Source organism: Lepidochelys kempii, chromosome 1 (assembly GCF_965140285.1).
Source record: "Lepidochelys kempii isolate rLepKem1 chromosome 1, rLepKem1.hap1, whole genome shotgun sequence".
NCBI classification, from domain to species: domain Eukaryota; kingdom Metazoa; phylum Chordata; order Testudines; family Cheloniidae; genus Lepidochelys; species Lepidochelys kempii.
Window position 1 is genome coordinate 261,898,157 of NC_136380.1, and position 18,607 is coordinate 261,916,763.

Here is an 18,607-nt window from a genome sequence, read left to right on the forward strand (position 1 = left end):
AGAGCTCCCAGAGCTGCTCAGGATGCCGCTCCCTGCGGGGATCACAGAACCATAAGCAGGCAAGCAGAACGGGCTGCTTCAGGAGAAACTGCTGTGCCGAGTAGAGTAGAGCTGGGGGCTGATGTGGGGGGGGGGGCGGCGGCGGGTGAGGGTGTCCCCCTCCCCCTTCCTCAGGATAGGTCGGTCAGCCTGCTCTCTCCCCTGCCCCAGACACACCACTCTCCTCTCCCTCCCCCCCCAAATACCTCAGCTGGAAAAGCAGCTGACAATCTACTAGGATCTCCCTGAACCATGGGATTGAGAAACCTGCATCATGTGAGGCTGTACCTGCCCCATGAGGCATTGCAAACCCTTCCCAAAGCATGCTGTCGCCAGTTGCACAGTGGGATAGCTACCCACAGTGCACTGCTCTGTTTCGATGCTAGAACTGCTAGTGTGGATGCACTCTGCTGACATAAGGAGCTAGTGTGGACATGCAGCAGCAATTTTAATTAAAGTGGCATAACTTTTGCTGACAAAATTTGGTGTAGACAAGTCCCTACACTGAATCATAGAATATCAGGGTTGGAAGGGACCTCAGATGGTCATCTAGTCCAACCCCCTGCTCAAAGCAGGATCAATCCCCAACTAAATCATCCCAGCCAGGGCTTTGTCAAGCCTGACCTTAAAAACCTCTAAGGAAGGAGATTCCACCACCTCCCTAGGGAACCCATTCCAGTGCTTCACCACCCTCCTAGTGAAAAAGGTTTTCCTAATATCCAACCTAAACCTCCCCCACTGCAACTTGAGACCATTACTCCTTATTCTGTCATCTGCTACCACTGAGAACAATCTACATCCATCCTCTTTGGAACCCGCTTTCAGGTAGTTGAAAGCAGCTATCAAATCCCCCCTCATTCTTCTCTTCTGCAGACTAAACAATCCCAGTTCCCTCAGCCTCTCCTCATAACTCATGTGTTCCAGTCCCCTAATAATTTTTGTTGTCCTCTGCTGGACTCTTTCCAATTTTTCCACATCCTTTTTGTAGTGTGGGGCCCAAAACTGGACACTGTACTCCAGAAGTGGCCTCACCAATGTCGAATAGAGGGGAACGTTCACATCCCTCGATCTGCTGGCAATGCCCCTACTTATACAGCCAAAAATACCACTGCCCTTCTTGGCAACAAGGGCACACTGTTGACTCATATCCAGCTTCTCGTCCGCTGTAACCCCTAGGTCCTTTTCTGCAGAACTGCTGCCGAGCCATTCGGTCCCTAGTCTGTAGCGGTGCATGGGATTTTTCCGTCCTAAGTGCAGGACTCTGAACTTGTCCTTGTTGAACCTCATCAGATTTCATCATCAGATTCAGCCCATACTACTTTAACTTGCTGGCAAGAATACTGTGGGAGACTGTGTCAAAAGCTTTGGTAAAGTCAGGGAACAACACGTTCACCGCTTTCCCCTCATCCACAGCCAGTTATCTCGTCTTAGAAGGCAATTAGATTAGTCAGCATGACTTGGCCTTGGTGAATCCACGCTGACTGTTCCTGATCACTTTCCTCTCCTCTAAGTGCTTCAGAATTGATTCCTTGAGGACCTGCTCCATGATTTTTCCAGGGACTGAGGTGAGGCTGACTGGCCTGTAGTTCCCAGGATCCTCCTCCTTCCCTTTTTTAAAGATGGGCACTACATTAGCCTTTTTCCAGTTGTCCGGGACTTCCCCCGATCGCCATGAGTTTTCACTGGCACTCAGCTGAGAGTTGTCAGATTACATGGGCCATGGAGACTTAACTCTCCTGGTTCCTGGAGGTGGAGCTTCAGGGCTTGGGAGGGGAAGGGGGTGAAAATGGGTGTGGAGGTGCATGGAAGAAGCTTGCACTGCCTCTGCTTAGATTGTACGTGTTCTGGGGGCAAATAGAGCCCTCTGGTCTCAAGGACTGTCAGTGCAGCCCCATTCACCAGCTTAAATGATCTCTGTTTAACCATTCACCATTGCGTTTGCAGGGGGATTTTGCAGCAGCTGCATCAAATCTGCAGATCTGCCTGTCAGTTCTGGGCCGAGCGCTGCCTGCGTCCCGCTTGGACTTGGCCTGCAGCTTGTCCTGGAACGTGATCCGCTACAGTCTGCAGAAGCTGGGGCTGGTTCGCTGGCTACTGAAGAGGACGTCACGGCGACAGCGAGCAAGAGAGGCTGCTGCTGGCTTTGAGGATGAGGCCAAGACCAGTGCTCGGGATGCAGCTCTGGCATATCACAAGCTCCATCAGCTCCACATCACAGGTAAGGGCAGAGGTTGAAGTGGGACTGTCTTCCCCTGACAGAGTGAGGGTGCTCGTAGCTACCCTTCTCATGGGGTCCTTGGAAGGGCTCCTTGTCCTGCTCTTCCCAAATCTGCTACTAGCTCAAAGGACAAGTTACACACAGACTGACTTGAAATGTCACAAGGGAACAATGCCATTCAGAAGAACAGCTCAGTAAGCGTCACCTTTCCTGGGGCAATAGTGTCACCTCTGGGGTGCTGTGATCTGTAAGGCACCTCCAGGGCTTTAGTTGGCATGATGGAACACTCTTATAAGGGCCTGTCTACACCACAAAATGGAAGTGTGTCGAACTGGGTGGGGGGTTAACCACGTAGTAACCCGATAGCCCTACTCAGTTGTAATTGTACCATGGATGGGCTCCAGAATGCCCCGTGGCACATTTTGCAAGGGTAAGCTCTTAGCAGGTGCCCTGGGCATATTCCAGATTGGTTATGCCAGCCTAAAATTAATGTTTTTTTCAATAAAACCTTGGGTTTCTCTGACTCTCCTCCACTGAACTGCCGGGTGGCATTACTGGATGCTGTCACACAGCTGATGTAGTCCACCTGGCAGGTTTCCGTGGTAAGTGATCCATGTACATTGGGCTTGAAAAATCAGCTTGTCCCTGGGGAGCAAGAGGCTTTCCCAGGTGGCTGCCATTAACTGCTATAGAATCCAAGCTTTCATTGAAATTATAAACATTGTTTCTAGCCCTTACGGCTGTGGAGATAATCTTCCAGACATGAACAGCAGGGACGGATGCCGTGGCGTCTGCTGAAAGACGGCTTGGAGCCATTTTGCTGCTGCTCGGAGCTTTCCCATGCAGCAGCAGATTGAGAATGGACCTGAGTCTTGTCAGTGTTCACTGCTGCTAGCGGGGACCGTGAGGGTCAAATTCACTCATGTCGTTTAAGCAGGGGAAGTGGAAGCTGGTACCAGGCTAATCACTGGAAGAACCACCTAAAATCAGAGATTGGGGGGGAGGAGTAGATTAGCAGAGACCACCACCAACACTCTCAGGCTTGCATCAGCCAATAGGTGTGGTTCGCTTCTGAAGCTCTGTTTACATGTATGTACGCACTGATGAGCTTTTGGGGATCGTTATGTGATGAGTGGAGCTTTCACCACTTCATTTGGTAGAATAGTTCACGGTCTAACAAACCACTGACGCATCCTGATGTGTAGCCTAAGCTGCCCTTTGCCAATTTTATCCCCTTAATGCTAGTTAGGCCACCTTGGACCACCCTGAGCAATTCTCCACCCTTCTTGATCATGCTGTTCAAATAGCTGTACAGTTCTGGGCCCCGAAGGAAGCTGGCTAGTCCAGTGATGACGTGTGCAGGATACACAGAGCTCTGGGTCATGATGCCTATGGCACTATAGACTTTTTCCGCCAAGATGGTCCAGTTCATGTACGGTGCAGGCTTTGAGATGCATGGTAATTGTATTAGTTGCACTCGGATCGGTTTTGCATGGTGACTGTATAGGAGAGGTGAATTCGTCTCTCTTGCCGGCACAGGTAAGCTTCCATCCAGCTCGGCCTACTCAGGTTTGCACATGGCCCTGTGCGCTGTGAATCTGGCTGAGTGTGCAGAGGAGAAGATCCCACCCAGCATGATGGCAGAAATCCACCTGACTGCTGCTGTCGGCCTGAAAACCCGCTGCGGAGGCAAGCTGGGCTTCTTGGCGGTGAGTGAGTCCCGCTGTTCTCCCCACAGAGCCTCCCAGCAGAGCTCTGAGCAGAGGAGGCCTGCGTATCTCCAGTCAGTTGCTGTTTAGCCAAAGGGGGCATAGTTAGGTGTTGGTGGTTGTGATGCTTTGGGTTCAACCCAGACCAGTGAGGGGTTGTCACCACCTGCCTTGCTGCTCTGGGTGCCTTCAATGCTATGCTGCCATGGCTCACAGCCCTGAAACAACAGCCAGCCTACAAGCATGCAGGTCACACCCTGTCTTCTACCACCCGGTTACTTTTTGCAGAGTGACCCCAACACTCTCCCAGTCCCGAATTTCCCCAAAACCGTCTCCCTGTGACAATCTACTAGGGTTCCCAGAACTGAGAGTTACTATGTTCCCCTCTCAGCCTCAGCAAGTGAGAGCTTTGCTACAGCTAAGCTGTGAGACAGCTCCCTGATGCACCAGCTTGTCTGCCTTGCCAGCAGACTCTTCAGGACTCTGCCAGTCCAAACCTTGCCTTGCAGATAACCGTGAACCCCAACTCCTGAGTTCCCCAGAGGCATCTCTCCCTTTACTGAACACACTCAGAAGTTCAGTTCGTTGCTCCTTTAGCGAGACAATACACTGCAGCTCATGAGTTTAACTGAGGTTTGACAAACACTCTTATTTCAGTCAGTGCACTGGAAAGGGTTAGAGTGAAAGTAAATTGAAGTTTATTTACCAAAAGGACACATGTTTAAGTGTTACCGAGTATACAGCACAAAGAGAGAGAGGGTTACAAGCAAACAAAAGTAAAAATACGCTTCTAAGACTAAAACTTAACTGCAGCAAGTTACGATCCTTACCTAAGCAGGTTTCTCACCTAAACTCAATTCCCAAAGACTTCAACCCCTTTGCTTGAAGGATCCAATGTTCTGTGTTTTCAAGACCTTTGATTCCCAAGGGATGGATAACTCAAATGCCTTTTTGCGGCCCCACCCCCCACCCCCCCAATGTTCATGGTCTCTGTTATCAAAAGCCGGTAAGGCTTCCTGCTGTGCTTCCTTCCTGCGCACTTCCCATCCCCCTGCTGATTTGTATGTCAATGGGGCTTCCATTGTTTTGATTCCACACTACTTAAATTACACTGGAGACAGGTATTTAACCTATTTCTCTGTTTGGTCATGGACTTCAAAGCATAATATCAGCGAGTATCCATAATTCTTCATAGTGTTAATATACACATTGCATAATGATATTAATCACCAGTGTGACCTGCTTTCATAAAATGTTACTGTATGCTTTTATAGTACAGTAATACTGTATACAGTCAGCTGATTCAATTGCTTGTTCGTTGGAGTTTAGACCCTTCTATTTTCCCCATGGTATGTCTGACCTTGATTCTCACAGTGGTGCCCAACAATTCCACTTAATTGGAATTACTTTGAGCTGGCCTGTAATGAACCTTGCCCCTGCTTACTGTCACTGAGTCATATGCATGATGTTTGCATGTGTGTCTCCTTCTTCTTGGCACCATTCTCCTTTCTTCCCAGGGTTATTTCTTAAATAAGGCCCAGAGCCTGTGTAGCTCAGAGCGGAGCGCCATTCCCGACTCCCTGCGCTGGCTGTGTCACCCACTGGGACAGAGGTTTTTTGTGGAACGGAGCTGGACTGTGAAATCTGCTACAAAGGAGAGTCTATACTGTGCCCCGAGGAACCCAGGTAAGCACCACTGTGTCTGACACCCTCGAATGCATGACCTTCCAACCTCTTGCACAGGGATTCTTTTCTACACTCCAATATCTGGGACAGCTTGCAGTACCCGATCCCAGAAGATTCTCTAATTCCTGCAAAATCACCCCCCCCCCCACACACACACACGAAGTTTAATCCCTTCGTTTCCTGTTGTGTGCTGTTTCTACACATAGTCCTGCCTCTATCCTCCAATCACATAACAGAGCAGCATTCCCTCAAGGTGTGGGGCTGAGTGACTAAGAGGGGTAAAACCATGGTCTTTTCTCTTTAGAACAGTATCCTACCCATTCTTTTGCACGGGTGAAGTGGCATTTCTGATTGGGATCTGTGGGCTGGCTGTGCAGAGCTAGATCACTAATAATGAACAAATCAACGGAGGTATGGAGGGTTACTTTGAATATGTCAAAAGTTTTTGGTATCTTTTAGTTCCCTGCACCAGTCCCTCAAGAACATCCCTCTTGCTGGCTCCTGCTGTTTCTGTCTTGGAGTCTGCTTCCTTCCTCCAGCTGGTCTTATTGTGTCTGGAGATGCTTGGGTTTGTGAATAAGAGAAGAGCAAGACTCTTGTTCTCTTCTTTCCAGCTGATCCCATAGCCCAGGTTCACCAGGCATTCTGTGAGAATCTGTTGGAGAGAGCTGTGGATTCCCTTGTGAAGCCTCAGGCCAGGAAAGGGGCTGTGGGACAGGAGGAGGAGGAGCCGGAGCCCTGGTAAGTTTCAATGCGTAGATTATTACTGTCTAGATGAGTGGAACCCAATACTCTGAGGCATCAAGGGCTGCATTCATAATTTACTAGGAGCTCTGAGGCCAATGACTAACTTACATCTTTTCAATCAAACTGATAGGGGCCACTGTGATCATCAGCGGGGTTTGAACTCAGGACCTGCCAAGCTTTCCCCCACCACAGCTAAGATTTCTCCTTCAAATTCAAGTGTAACCATTTTGGGCCCAGGCACTTGGTGGTGGGGGAGACCTGGTGACATACACTGGCTCCATGCCTAACATTTGCTTGTCAGTATCTTGATAGCTAAATACAAAATGTTAGCTTGCATTTACCAGCAGTGTAAACCAAACCAAGATATATAGATGTGTGAGGGGCAGAGCAGGCTTCGGCTGCGGTCTTTGTTGTTGGTCTCTGTCTCCATATCTGAGTGAAATGGAGGGAAAGGAAAGAACTGCTTTTTATACTCCAAGCCATGTCTAGTTTGGGACTGAACTATGGTCATGCCTTGTCCTAGACCAGTCCTAATTGTCTCTCATAAATCTCTGAAGTTGTGTAGTGATCTGCCCCCCACAAAAGAGGAGTGAGAGCCAAGAGGACACTGCACTTCTCCCCTCCCCACCCCCCGATCAGTTAGGAAAAAGTATAGTTTTTATTATAGTGCAGGTTTAGTTACATTTTTGTTTGTACATCTAAGTACTGGTATAGTCCCAGTGGGTGACAAACAACTTGATCCAGCTCATTGAAATCGATGTATGACAAGCCACTGCTATTGTTAATGTGGTGGAAAGGTTGCAAGGTGTTCTACACTGTGCGTGGCCTGCTGTGAGAAGGTAGCCCTAGGTCTCTAATTGGCAGGGATATCTTTAACACTAATAAATTTTCCATGGACAGCATCCCAAAATCCTCTGACAGACCCAAAGGAACTGGATAAGTACAACATGTGCTGTTGTCTTTGGCCAAGGTCGAGAACATTTGATAGCTTTTGTGACTTGCTGAAATGTAGTTCAGATTGCCTTGGAAGCTACGCATGGAAAGGAGCCTATAAAGGACTCGTGATACTGTCACACCTAATGTCAGCAGGTGTCAGATACTGGAGAGAAGGGTGGCAGCTTCCAGACAGCATCTGTAAAATTTAAAGTGCTAATTAAAATGTTAGAGCGAATGTTCGCTTTCCCATAAACGTCACTTGTTACACACACTAATTCTCCTCTGTTCGTTCCAACTAGTCCTTCCCATAATAAATAGCCTGTTTTACAGTTTGTGTTTTCCCACCTATCAACGGACTAAAAGAGCAAGTAGCACATGTGTGTTGTGACCTTGGGGCTGGTACGGAGTGTACTCCTAGCCCTGATTATGCTGACAGTGAAGCACTAGCTAACGCTGCCCCCTGGGGACTGAGGATCCATCTACACTGCGGCTGGGAGGGTGCATCTCAGCATGGGTAGACAGACACAAGGTAGCTTCACTTGAGCTAGTGCACTAAAAAGAAGTGTGGCGGATGCAGAGCCGGTGAACACTCAGGTTAGCCACCTGAATCCAAGCCCGTGCAACCCTTGGGTCTGAGCTCGGGTGGCTAGCCTCAATCTCCCCTGGAGCTGCGATGTCCACACTGCTCGAGGTAGCATGAGTCTGTTTACCCGTGTGGGGAGGCACTCGCCCAGTTGCAGTGTAGACATACCCAGCAGGGCTTCCTCTTGACCCAGTCATATTCTTCCAGGCCTGGGAAGGTTGCTTGTAGTAAAGCAGCGCTACTCAGAGCTTGAACTCTTGTACCTGTCCCCTAACTCACTAACCTAGTGGGTCGGTGGCGCTTATAAATGCGACTCATACAGATTATATTGTGACACGCTGTAAATGTGGCATCTCATGCCTTGCTGCCTAGTGAATGTCTTTGTCTTGCCTCTGCTTCCAGCGAATTCTCTAGTGCTTTGGAGTACCTGAAATTAGTCAACTCCTTTGTGGACTCCATGGGAAGCGGGACTCCACCTTTCAATAGCAGTTCGGTCCTGAAGTTGGCCCTGGGTGAGTGTTGTGGTTCAAAGCCTCTCCATCTCTGGGACTCTGAATGATAGCCCAGTTTCTGAAGCACGCTTCATCTTGGGGGTTTACTAACTACAGGGGAATCAGCCTCTGCTGATGTGCAGCCCCTTCTGAGGTGGGACAGAGCTATTCAGCAGCATACCACGTACGGCAGTTCAGGACAGGACGTGAAGAAAGCTCCATGGAATAGAAACACCACTGGTAACTTCAGGTGGACGGAGTGGATTGTGGTGGCTGTTTATGTTGCAGCAATGCCCAAAATGTGTTAGGCACTTTCCAAACACCGGTTGGAGCACTTCTGCCCTAGAGAGCTTCCAGCTGTCAAAGAGCAGGCGGACACTGGGCAAGGGGGTGCAACACACAGACAGAAGTGCAGTGGGCAGGACTCTCTGATCTCACAAGGGGAAGGCCTCTTGCCCCCCAGGAATAGGATTGGCTAACGATAGTTACTGAAGCTGGAAATAGGTCAGGCTAGTGGAAGCAAACACCCTTACCCTAACAAAGTTGGGTCTGGTCTGTACTTGGATGGGAGACCTTCAAGGCAAGGTTAGGTGACTCAATAAACTCCTCTCAGTCAGCGGGAACCAGTGCATGAGCATTCTATGTGCTGCTGGAGAAGCTGCTCTTTGGATGAGAGAGGAAAACCGAGATCTTGACAGCTTATCATCTGAAGAGCCCATGGCCCCTTCATTCGAGTAAGGGAGAGAGTCTGGCTAGGCTGACTATGTTCTGAAGGCCTAAAATTCCCCTTGCAGTTTTGAGTGAGTACAGTGTTCTTCACTTCTTGTCCTAGCCTGATGTGTAGCATTGCTGTGTGCCGTCGAAGTTGCAGTATTTCGTTCTAGAGACAGCTGCATTTCAGTGCTGGGTGAAAGAATTTCTGTCCATGCATTTCCTAAAGCTCTTCTGGATTCATCAAGGTGGAAGGCACTGGAAATATTAAGCATTATCCTTTTGCTTGTCTGATCTTGGCACCGCTTTTTGTGCTTTCCCTGCCTGCAGTGTTGTCTTACTGTTTCCACAGGCCCTGATTTGGTGTGCAGATGGTGGTCAGCGGCAATCGGCATGGCAATCAGTTGGCTCAGAGGGGACGATGCAGGCGTGAGGTCACGTTTCACAGAAGTGGAGCGCATGCCCAAATCTCTGGAGATGTCAGAGTGCGTGGGCCTTTTACCTTCTTCAAACCACCAAATCTTTCCAGAAATGAATATATCAATGGCCCGATTGAAAGCAGATGTTCTGTGGGGCAGGCACATGTTGACGCTTGTCCTGTGGGCTAACCCTATTAGTGCTTGCAACCAAAGGTGGTTGCAGTGTCATGCTGTGAGATTGCTTCAGTACCTGCTGATGTAATGGCATGATGTGGAAACATCCAGCATGTAGGAGTGTGCGTTGTCATGTTGATCAGCGCCTGTGTTACAGATCTCCGGGCAGTGGGTTGGGGAAAGTCCCGTGGCAATGTAACGCCCCTGTACTTGCTATCTAAACAAAATTGTGGGTGAACGTTATCCTCATCTGGGGCCTTTCTCTCGAAGTTCCCTAGGCTGATGCCCTGTGTGAGGGGAAAGCATGTAAACCTTTCCTAATAACACTGAAAGCAGCAGCAGTGCCCATCACTGATGAAAGCTCCTTCGTCCAGCTGCATGTAGGCTCCTATATATGGAAACTCAGGCTTGGTCTACACTACAAATGTATGTTGGTATAACTACGTTGCTCAGGTGTAGACAGTGCTATGGAGAGCTTCTCCCGTCGAGATAGGTACCGCATCGCAGGGAGGTGGATCACCTACGCCGATGGGAGAAGCTGTCCTGTCAGTGTCAATAGTGTCTTCGCTAAGGCTACAGCAGCCCAGCTGCTCTGCTGTAAGTGTAGACAAGCCCTTAGTGGTCCTAGAGCTACTGTCACATGTACAGACACAGGCTTTGTGAGGGCTGCCCCCCATGCCAGTGCTGCATGTGTTTCTATACCAGCCTGCCGCTTCTCCGGGTTGGCAGCCCTCTGATGTCGGACTATGTGGTGTCTTTTGTGATCTGAACCCATTGGGGTGGGGAGAAGACTGAGACCACTGAACTCCTTTCCCTTAGGACTTAAGGTCAGTTCAGTAAAGGTCCCTGGAGGCCAAAGTCTTGTTTGATTAGAACTGGAAGGTGCTTTAGAACAGCTGCTGGAAAGGCCTGGACACAGCACTGTTTGAAAGTGTTGCCCTGTCTCTGTCTTTCAGGAACGCCCTGGTGAAAGCGATCTTCCATGTATGCAAAGCCATGCAGGCCTCTCTGTCGGGGAAGGCAGATGGGCAGCAGAGCTCCTTTGGTCACTGCGAGAGGGCCAGCAGCCACCTGTGGAACAGCCTTAACATGAGCAGTGGTGTGTCTAACACTGGCCTCAACAATGTAAGGGTCCAGGGAGGGTGCCCTCTGCTAGCTTGTGTTTCCTTTCTGATTCCTGTAGTGTTCACTAAGGCTGGAACGTTGCTCTGGTCTCCCCTTGTGGAGGAGTTCAAGGTGCGTCACACTTCCTCTCCCGCCTGGAGCAGAGCAGAAGGGGGCAGATTTCCCTCCACCCAGTACCCCATGCTTATGGCTGAAGAAGAGGGGAGAGATGGACTCCTCATCCAGCTTCCCTCCCCTCCTGCTTGGTGTGGAGGTGGCTCTCTGTTGTACTGGGGGCATGTGGTCACAGCTTGGTGCTTGGCTGTGTCATCTTGCCTGTTGCCACCCCTTCCTTGTTCCCTTAGTCACTTCTCCGTATTAAGTTGTTCCCATAGCAGCCCCCATCTCTGGTCTGCTGTGGGGGAGGTCACTGATAACTGTGTAAAGTAGGGACTGCTTACATCCACTCTGGTCTGGCTTGGGGCACTTGACATCATTTGAACTGTCAGCTCCTCTCCTCAACAGGAGTAAGACTGTACTAAGCCATTTCTCTGCATCGGTGCATCTCTCGTATCTTTACTTTTCAGAGCACCACAAAGCTCGAGCTTCCCTGCAGGACATGTGGGATGCTGAGCTCTGGCCCGCTCTGTTTTCCTGGGGGGCAGCTGTAGTGCATTGTAGTTGCATTGCATGTTCGGGCAGTACTTGTGCAATGTTTCTGCAGTGCAGTACAGAGGCACTCTCCATTTCTGCAGCCCAGGTAGGCTCTCCGAAGGATGGCTAGGCTAACACCCCATCCCCCCTGCCTGGGAGCAGCAACGGGTGGGATTCGGGGAGCTTGAGTGGGGACAAGGCCTCCCTTTTCTGCATGTGGTACAGCTCTCTGTGGCCTGTAGCTTTGTACCTCCGGTGAGGATCTTGGTAGATCTCAGTAAGCTGGGGCCTGGTCAGTACTTGGATGGGAAGACCGCCAAGGAAGACTGTGGTGCTGCTGATTCCATTTGGAACTCCCTCTTGGTGTGTACCTAGAGTGTGTGTTTAAGGGTGGGGTCGCCCTGGGTGACACCATGGAGCTCTGAGGTGGGGTTGGTGGCTCTGCCATAGCCATCTCCAGGTGGGTCTGCCTGTCACTGTGCGGCTGTGGAAGGCACTTCGTTTTCATTTGGTTAATGGCTCAAGCCAAATGTGCTCATCAACTTTTCCTTTCTGTGGTTTAATGTAACAATACGGAGCAGGCTGTGGTGTGCTGAAGGAGGGTGCACCAAGTGTTTGCTTGCTTTAGGCATACTGTCCTGCAGCCTTTAGCTTTAAGGGTCTCTGGTTACCCAAGCCTGCCTTGGGGGTCACTAGCTCTCTGGGGCAGGATGGCTCCAGGTGACTGGTCAAATGTGCAGCCTTTTGCCTTGAGGCTGGTGGTTTGAATCCAGCTCAGCTTGGTATTGACTGAAGGTTGTTTTGGATTTTTGGTGGCTGGTCTCCAGTGTGTTTGGAGCTCTCCGGCCACTTCCTGCTGAGCCGGCACCACATCTCAGAGCCATAACCCCACGTCAGCAGCACTCACCCTTTAGAAATGGTCCCTTCTTGGCAGGGCCTGCCCCACCGTCCCTGTTCTGAGATGAAGGGAGCAGACTTTGGTCCCCAGAGCCATTGATTGGGCGCACCTGCAGCACTAAATTCCCCTTCAAAATAACTCTAGGCACAGCAAAGTGGTTCTGCTCAGGTGGGCTGGTCACTCTGCCTGCCTGCAGCTAGAGGGCACTGCTGCTCCCAGCTATGGATAATGCTGGCCACTCTGCAGTGGGCCGCTGTTGGGTTTCTTACCTTCTCTGTCCTCTCTTGGGGGGGGCTCCTTGCAGATGATCCAGCTGCTGACTTGTGACTTACTGCTCTCGCTCCGCACCATGCTGTGGCAGAAGCAGGCGAACTCCAGCCAGGCCCTGGGTGAGACCTACCATGCCTCGGCCTCTGAGCTGACGGGTTTCCAGCGAGACCTCAGCAGCTTGCGCAAACTGGCCCATGGCTTCAGGCCCGCTTATCGCAAGGTAAAGTCCTGCCTCTTTTCTGATTCCCATTTGCCTTCCCCTCAGTCCCATAGAGCAAGCACTGTTCATTTTCAGCCTGCTCTGCACAGCAGTACACTTTCAAATAGTCGCCCCAAAGAAGCTTCGTCACTTGAGTTTGTAAATCTGAAGTGCAGAATAGGACAGAATGGCCCAGGGGCTGGAGACGGTGCATGGAGTTCTTACAATCTCCAACAGCATTCAGTCTCTCCCCAGGCACTTAGTGAGTGAGAGCCACTCCCTCCGACATCTGGGTGGGGAGCTGGCAGTATCAGTCCTGTTCCCAATGGGCGGGTGTCTGTATTAGTTAATTGGCCTCCTTTGTGATATAGACTGCTGCGATTGCCAATGAAAGACTGCCCCTCCTATCCCTAGAGGTGACTGCAGGTTAGGATTGAGGCCCGTTGGCCGGGGGTAGGGCAGGGAACCTTGCCCTGTCTGTCCATGCTGCACCTGCTCTGTGGATAAATGGAGGACTTGGGTTCCGTCATTTGGATGCTTTTCACTGATTGGCCAAAGCACCAGGGAGCATCCTGTGAACACAGTCCTGTAATGTCCTGAGGAGATGCGTGTGCCTTGTGGAAGGGATGGAGGTGAAGGCCTGGGGTTTCTTTCATACCTAATCCCTGTGATCTTCCTGCTTAGGCTGGGGCACTGGGGAGTCAGGTGGGGGAAAAGTCTCTGTGCAGTGTGGGACTCCGTTCACCGTGCCCTAAACAGTGGCTGAGAAGTATGGGGCAAACCCTCGTGTCTCATCCAGGGTCCTCCCTCTCTTTCCACTCCATGTCCCTGTCTGTGCAGGGTTACTCCTTATGGTCTAACCTGCAGAGCTTTACCCACTCAAGTTCTAAATGTGTGTAAACAGCGTGTGTTAAACAGCTAACCCCACTATCCTGGTTCTCATGGCCAACTCTGTTCCTGGGGCATCAGACCTATTTTCTGGGATAAGGAAATCTAGGGCTGGGGCCACACCTCTTCCATTTTCTGCCCTGGTTCCTGTGTTGCTGATGTGCTCCTGCCACCCTCTTCCACCCAGCCGCTTCCTTGTCCTCCTGTACCCTGGCAATGTAACAGCTTTGCTTCTCACTCCGTTCTTGCCCCCGTTTTGGGACCACTCAGTAGGGAGCTCCAGAGGCGAGGCGGGAGGGGAAACAGTATCCCTGCTTGTGAGCTGGGAGCGGTCTCCCATGTTGTGGCAGTATGGATGTAGGATCGTCCCAGCGTGAGGCTGCCCGTCGTTGCCTTCTGCTCTATTCCCCCCAGGTGTTCCTGCATGAGGCTACTGTGCGTTTGATGGCAGGCGCCAGCCCCACCCGCACCCACCAGCTGCTGGAGCACAGCTTGAGGCGATGCACCGCCCAGAGCGGCAAACAAGGTCAGCGTGGGCACAGGCTCCCTGTTGGGAGGGGGATCTGTAGCATTCGTTTGTGCTGTGGGCTCTTCGGCAAGCAGGGGGTTATTTGGCAAGGCTTAGTGTCTGGAACTGAGCTGCCCAGCATGGTGTGTGTTGGCAGTGACCTTGCTGAACGATGCAGGAGTTGGAGGCAGGGTGCAGGATATGTTAGATCTTCCTGAAGTCCATAGCTGAGCTGCTGGGGTTTTGTGGGGCTTTGGCGCTCTGGTTCAGGAAAATAGATCCCAGCAGAGCCTGGGATCCCTACACAGACCTGCAGCAGAAGATGGCATCTCACTGGAGACTCCTATATTCTAGCAACAGAAACCAGTCCTGGGGACTTCGGGTTACAGGGTAAACCTTAAAACGTTTTTTAAAAACCATCATTAAGCTGAATTTAAGGGGAGTGAACTACCCTAATGAGCTGCCCTTAGGAAGCAGAGAATTCACAGATCAGGGTAAAGTTTAAAGTGCTGATCTCCTAAAGAAAAGCCATCCGCTTAAAAAAAAAATCCTTTTAATAAGCAAATGTCTGCTCAGGTTACAGTGAACAGCCGAGGTCACTAATACTGGCACAAGTTAAATTTGGAACAGAGGGCCTGGCCCCTGGTTATAGATCCAGTCAGTGTTTTCCCTGGGATTAGGGTGTTACCGCTGCAATCCTGGCCAAACTGCAGCTTGGGCCACCTCACCTTGCTGCCTTAAAATAACTCCCCGAAGGTTTCATCCTGTCATACTCGGGCGTGGTGTATTGACCTCCACGGCTGTTCAGCCAGCCCGGAGAAGGCTGTGTTTTATGGTGGGCTAGAGCTATGCAAGGCTTGGTTGCAGTGGTTTTTCTTCTCCTGCACAGGTGAGCTGGACATTCTGCCAGGACAGAGAGAGCGAGCCACGGCGATTCTCCTGGCCTGCCGCCACCTTCCCCTCTCCTTCCTCTCGTCCCCGGGCCAGCGAGCGGTCCTGCTGGCAGAAGCAGCCCGCACTTTGGAGAAAGTGGGGGACAAGCGCTCCTGCAACGACTGCCAGCAAATGATTGTCAAACTGAGTGGGGGCACCGCTATCGCTGCCTCCTAGCCCAGGGGACGTGTGGCCAAAGCTAGCCTTGTGAGCCGTCAGACTGGACTCTCCCCCCATTATCCTCCCTCTTTAGAGCAGACCGTTCTAGATTAGGGCCATGCAAGTGGAATCACTTGGGCCAGAGAGGGCTCTGGACTAGCCCAGGGTTAGCTTTCCTAGCCATTGGCTGTGTTTAGGCCTGCTGGCAGGACTGGAATCTGGCTGGTGCTGTTCTAGTCTGTGTAACCAGGCCAGCGGCTGCTAGCAGCTTCCCCACTCCCTTGCCCCTCACTGGGGTAAGAGAGGCAATGCCGGTTCAGGAGGAGGGGTGTCAGCAAGCCCTGAGGACAGAAAAGTGCCATTTCCTGGTGCTGGGTGGGCCTGTGTTCGGGGGGCTGCTCTCCCCTCCCTCCTCTGCCAGACCCCCCGGGGGTGGGTAGGGGAGCCACCCCTCCTCCCCGCCCCACACAAGGCAAAACCAGCATCTCCGGCAACTCTCTACCTGCAGGCTGGCTGCTCCAGGCTGGCTGGAAATGGGGAGGGGAGAGTACTAGCACTCTCTTCAAGGCGGGACTCACTAAGCTGTTTTTATGGGAGCCTTTTTCTATAGACTCGGTGTTTGTGGGGAGCTCTTCAGGAGGGGTGGTGCTTGGGGCCAGCCCACCCCACCCAGGAATCTCCCTGTGGTTTTTATACAGTTTTTTATAGCGCTGTCTGTGTCTTTACAAAATGTAGGGAACGGTTTCAGTAGATTTCTCTTCTCCACACTCCCCGCCCCGTGTGCCTCTCCCCTCTCTGGTCACAGAGCTGCTTCTGTTGGTGGCGAAGTTCTAGTGTAAATCAGCAGCATCCATATTGAGGGCACAAGGGTGCCTTTTTCTGGGCTGCTCATGTGGTGAGTGACCTAGGATGTGCAGAGACCTGGGCTGAGGCGAAGGGAGAGAACGGTCCCTGCTGGGCCCTCTTTGTTGGCACAGATTAAAATGGGTTTTAAAAAAGAGAAGGTTTGATACTTCATTACTCAAAATCCTAGATCCGGTGGTTCCCCCCCGCTCCAGGCCCCTTTGTGTGTCTTCACCTGCACACCCCTCAGTCCGAGTCTGAATGGCAGGATGTGCCCCCGGGGAGGGAGCTTACATAAACCTGGTGTCTGCCATGGTTTGGAGGATCCTGGAGCTGGCTGGATCCTCGGTGTACTAATGCCCAGTCCTGTGACTTTGAGAGAGGGTGGGGTAGGGTTGGGGAGTGACCCAGTTTTCCCTTTTGCTCCGCCGCTCACATTACCTCTATCCAAAGACTGTGTGAAATCATTCCTGTTCACACCTGCGATATGGAAGCTAGCGCTCGGCAGGAACGCATTGCTGCTTCTCTCCATGGCGTGTGCTGTGTGTATGTGGATAGCTAGAACGACACTGGTACTGGGTACAATCCTATCCCGAGCAGGTGCCTGTTGCTCTTTGTTACCCAGAATGGTGTCTCACTGTAGAAGCAGAACTCACATTTTTGTTAGATTTTTGTCTAGATTTATTCGGTTTTCTGCAGCAACTGCTGTTGGAGCTTCAGTTACTGCAAAGAAAAGGCTTTTACAATACACGTGGGACCTTCTGCCTCTGTTTTGCAGCATGTTCCTGGCGAAGGTTTTTCAAATGCCACAGAAGTAAACACCCGTGGGAATATTGTCCACCACAGCTTTGCTAAGATGTAAATCTTACTGACGTAATTCTGCCTGCCATCAAACCACATGTTCACAGTGGTTCCATACTCACCATTATTGAACTGCAGGGCATTCTGGAGGCTGCAGTGAAATGCCTCCCCCCTGCCTCCGCATCTCTCTCACCCCTTTTGGGGGGCATTTAATGGAAGAGTCATAATTTTCTCAAATGAAAATGTCCTTTGTTTCTTCCCGGCGTGTGGGTGGATGCATTCAAAGGCTTCACTTAGAACTCCTGCTTCACATTGGCGTCAGCAGCCCATGCTAAGTGGGACACTCAGGAGTGGTTTTCTTACCTCTGGTTTCTGGCTCCTGATATCTCTGTGTACGAGAGATGTCCTAATGCAGATTGTGTTGGCTGCTTCTGCGTTAAACCCACATGAGTACAATCACGTGGTGATACACGTACCCTGGTAGTTTGGCCCAAGAACAGATGCTGTTTTTTATGGCTCAGCACCACAGCTTCTTGGCTTGTCAGATGGGACAGAGATACTGCTTGTTTGTGGAGAGGCTAATGCCCACCCACCCCTCCAAGGCAGGATGAAACTAAGACTCTGGTTTCCAAACAAACAACTCCCATAAAGGCTTCCTGATCTAAAGCCCCAAGCTTTTTAATCTTTTCGGAATGTATCTGCCCATGGCATCCTCCATGTCATTCAAACCTCCACTGACCGGTCTGCAATGGCAACAGTAGTGTACTAGGGAGGGGAGGAGTTCCACACCCATCCCTGTTTGTCCAGTAGAGTCAGTCAGAGAGACTGAGCACTCATGGGAAGTGATGAACCTCCTCCTCCCCTGGTCACTTCATCTGAAGGTGAACAGAACACAGTGCTGGAGCATTAGCTAGGGTAGTTGGGATGGACCCGGAGAAGATGTTGAGGGCAGTACTGATAGCTTAAGGCTCAGTGCAGGCCGCCCTTGTGCAAATGGTCCGTGTATGATGTTCATTCTTTACACCTGTGGCACTTCTTCGGGTGTCAGGTTCCTCTCTGTGCCTGTTTGTGTGCTGTTATTTATGGACTGGCTGTCTGTATCCCCTCATCTTTTTCCGTGTATACTGTAATATTTTTTATTGGGGGGGGGGGAGTTTATGGATGATGTGAAAAACTGTCTATTTATCCAACTGATATTAGGAGTGGGACACTTCACTGTAAAAGATATGGCTGGTGATGGCTCTAGGGAACCATTTCTGCTCTCTTTGAGAGGTGCCCAGTTATGTACCCTGTCCCAGTGCTAGAGAGCGACTGTTGCCTAATAAAGACCGGTGGTACCACCTGGCCCCTGTGTATGGTGTATTTATTAATAGCCTCTGCCACAATCCATACTGCCTTTGGGCAGTGGTAAGACTGAATAGCTTTTAAACTCAGCAGTGAAAGGGGCTGGACTAGAAATGGCCAAACCACCAAAGTTCTTAAAGGGGAGTCACTTCATAGAAGTATCTACAAGCCCCAGTACTTCTCTAGACATCTTGTCTGCTAAACTAGGCTGGTAGTCTTGCCAGGAAGGACTTCCTACTGCTCACCACACCAGGAATGAAAGCAAGAGCAGCATTTCTTGATAGTTTGGGGTT

The 18,607-nt window shown here is 50.9% G+C and overlaps 1 protein-coding gene across 2 annotated transcripts in view; it reads left to right on the forward strand.

Moving 5' to 3' along the window:
• Window positions 1-18,315, forward strand: part of SREBF2 (sterol regulatory element binding transcription factor 2) — a 39,767-nt gene extending 21,452 nt beyond the window's left edge. For both annotated transcript variants that reach the window (XM_073327219.1, XM_073327220.1), the window contains exons 10-19: window positions 1,984-2,257; window positions 3,797-3,966; window positions 5,484-5,652; window positions 6,267-6,393; window positions 8,321-8,430; window positions 9,473-9,605; window positions 10,670-10,838; window positions 12,674-12,859; window positions 14,141-14,252; window positions 15,124-18,315. In XM_073327219.1, the coding sequence (XP_073183320.1) occupies window positions 1,984-2,257; window positions 3,797-3,966; window positions 5,484-5,652; window positions 6,267-6,393; window positions 8,321-8,430; window positions 9,473-9,605; window positions 10,670-10,838; window positions 12,674-12,859; window positions 14,141-14,252; window positions 15,124-15,344 (1,671 nt within the window). In that variant the 3' untranslated portion in view covers window positions 15,345-18,315. The remainder of the gene's footprint in view (window positions 1-1,983; window positions 2,258-3,796; window positions 3,967-5,483; window positions 5,653-6,266; window positions 6,394-8,320; window positions 8,431-9,472; window positions 9,606-10,669; window positions 10,839-12,673; window positions 12,860-14,140; window positions 14,253-15,123) is intronic.
• The last annotated feature ends 292 nt before the right edge of the window (window positions 18,316-18,607 follow it).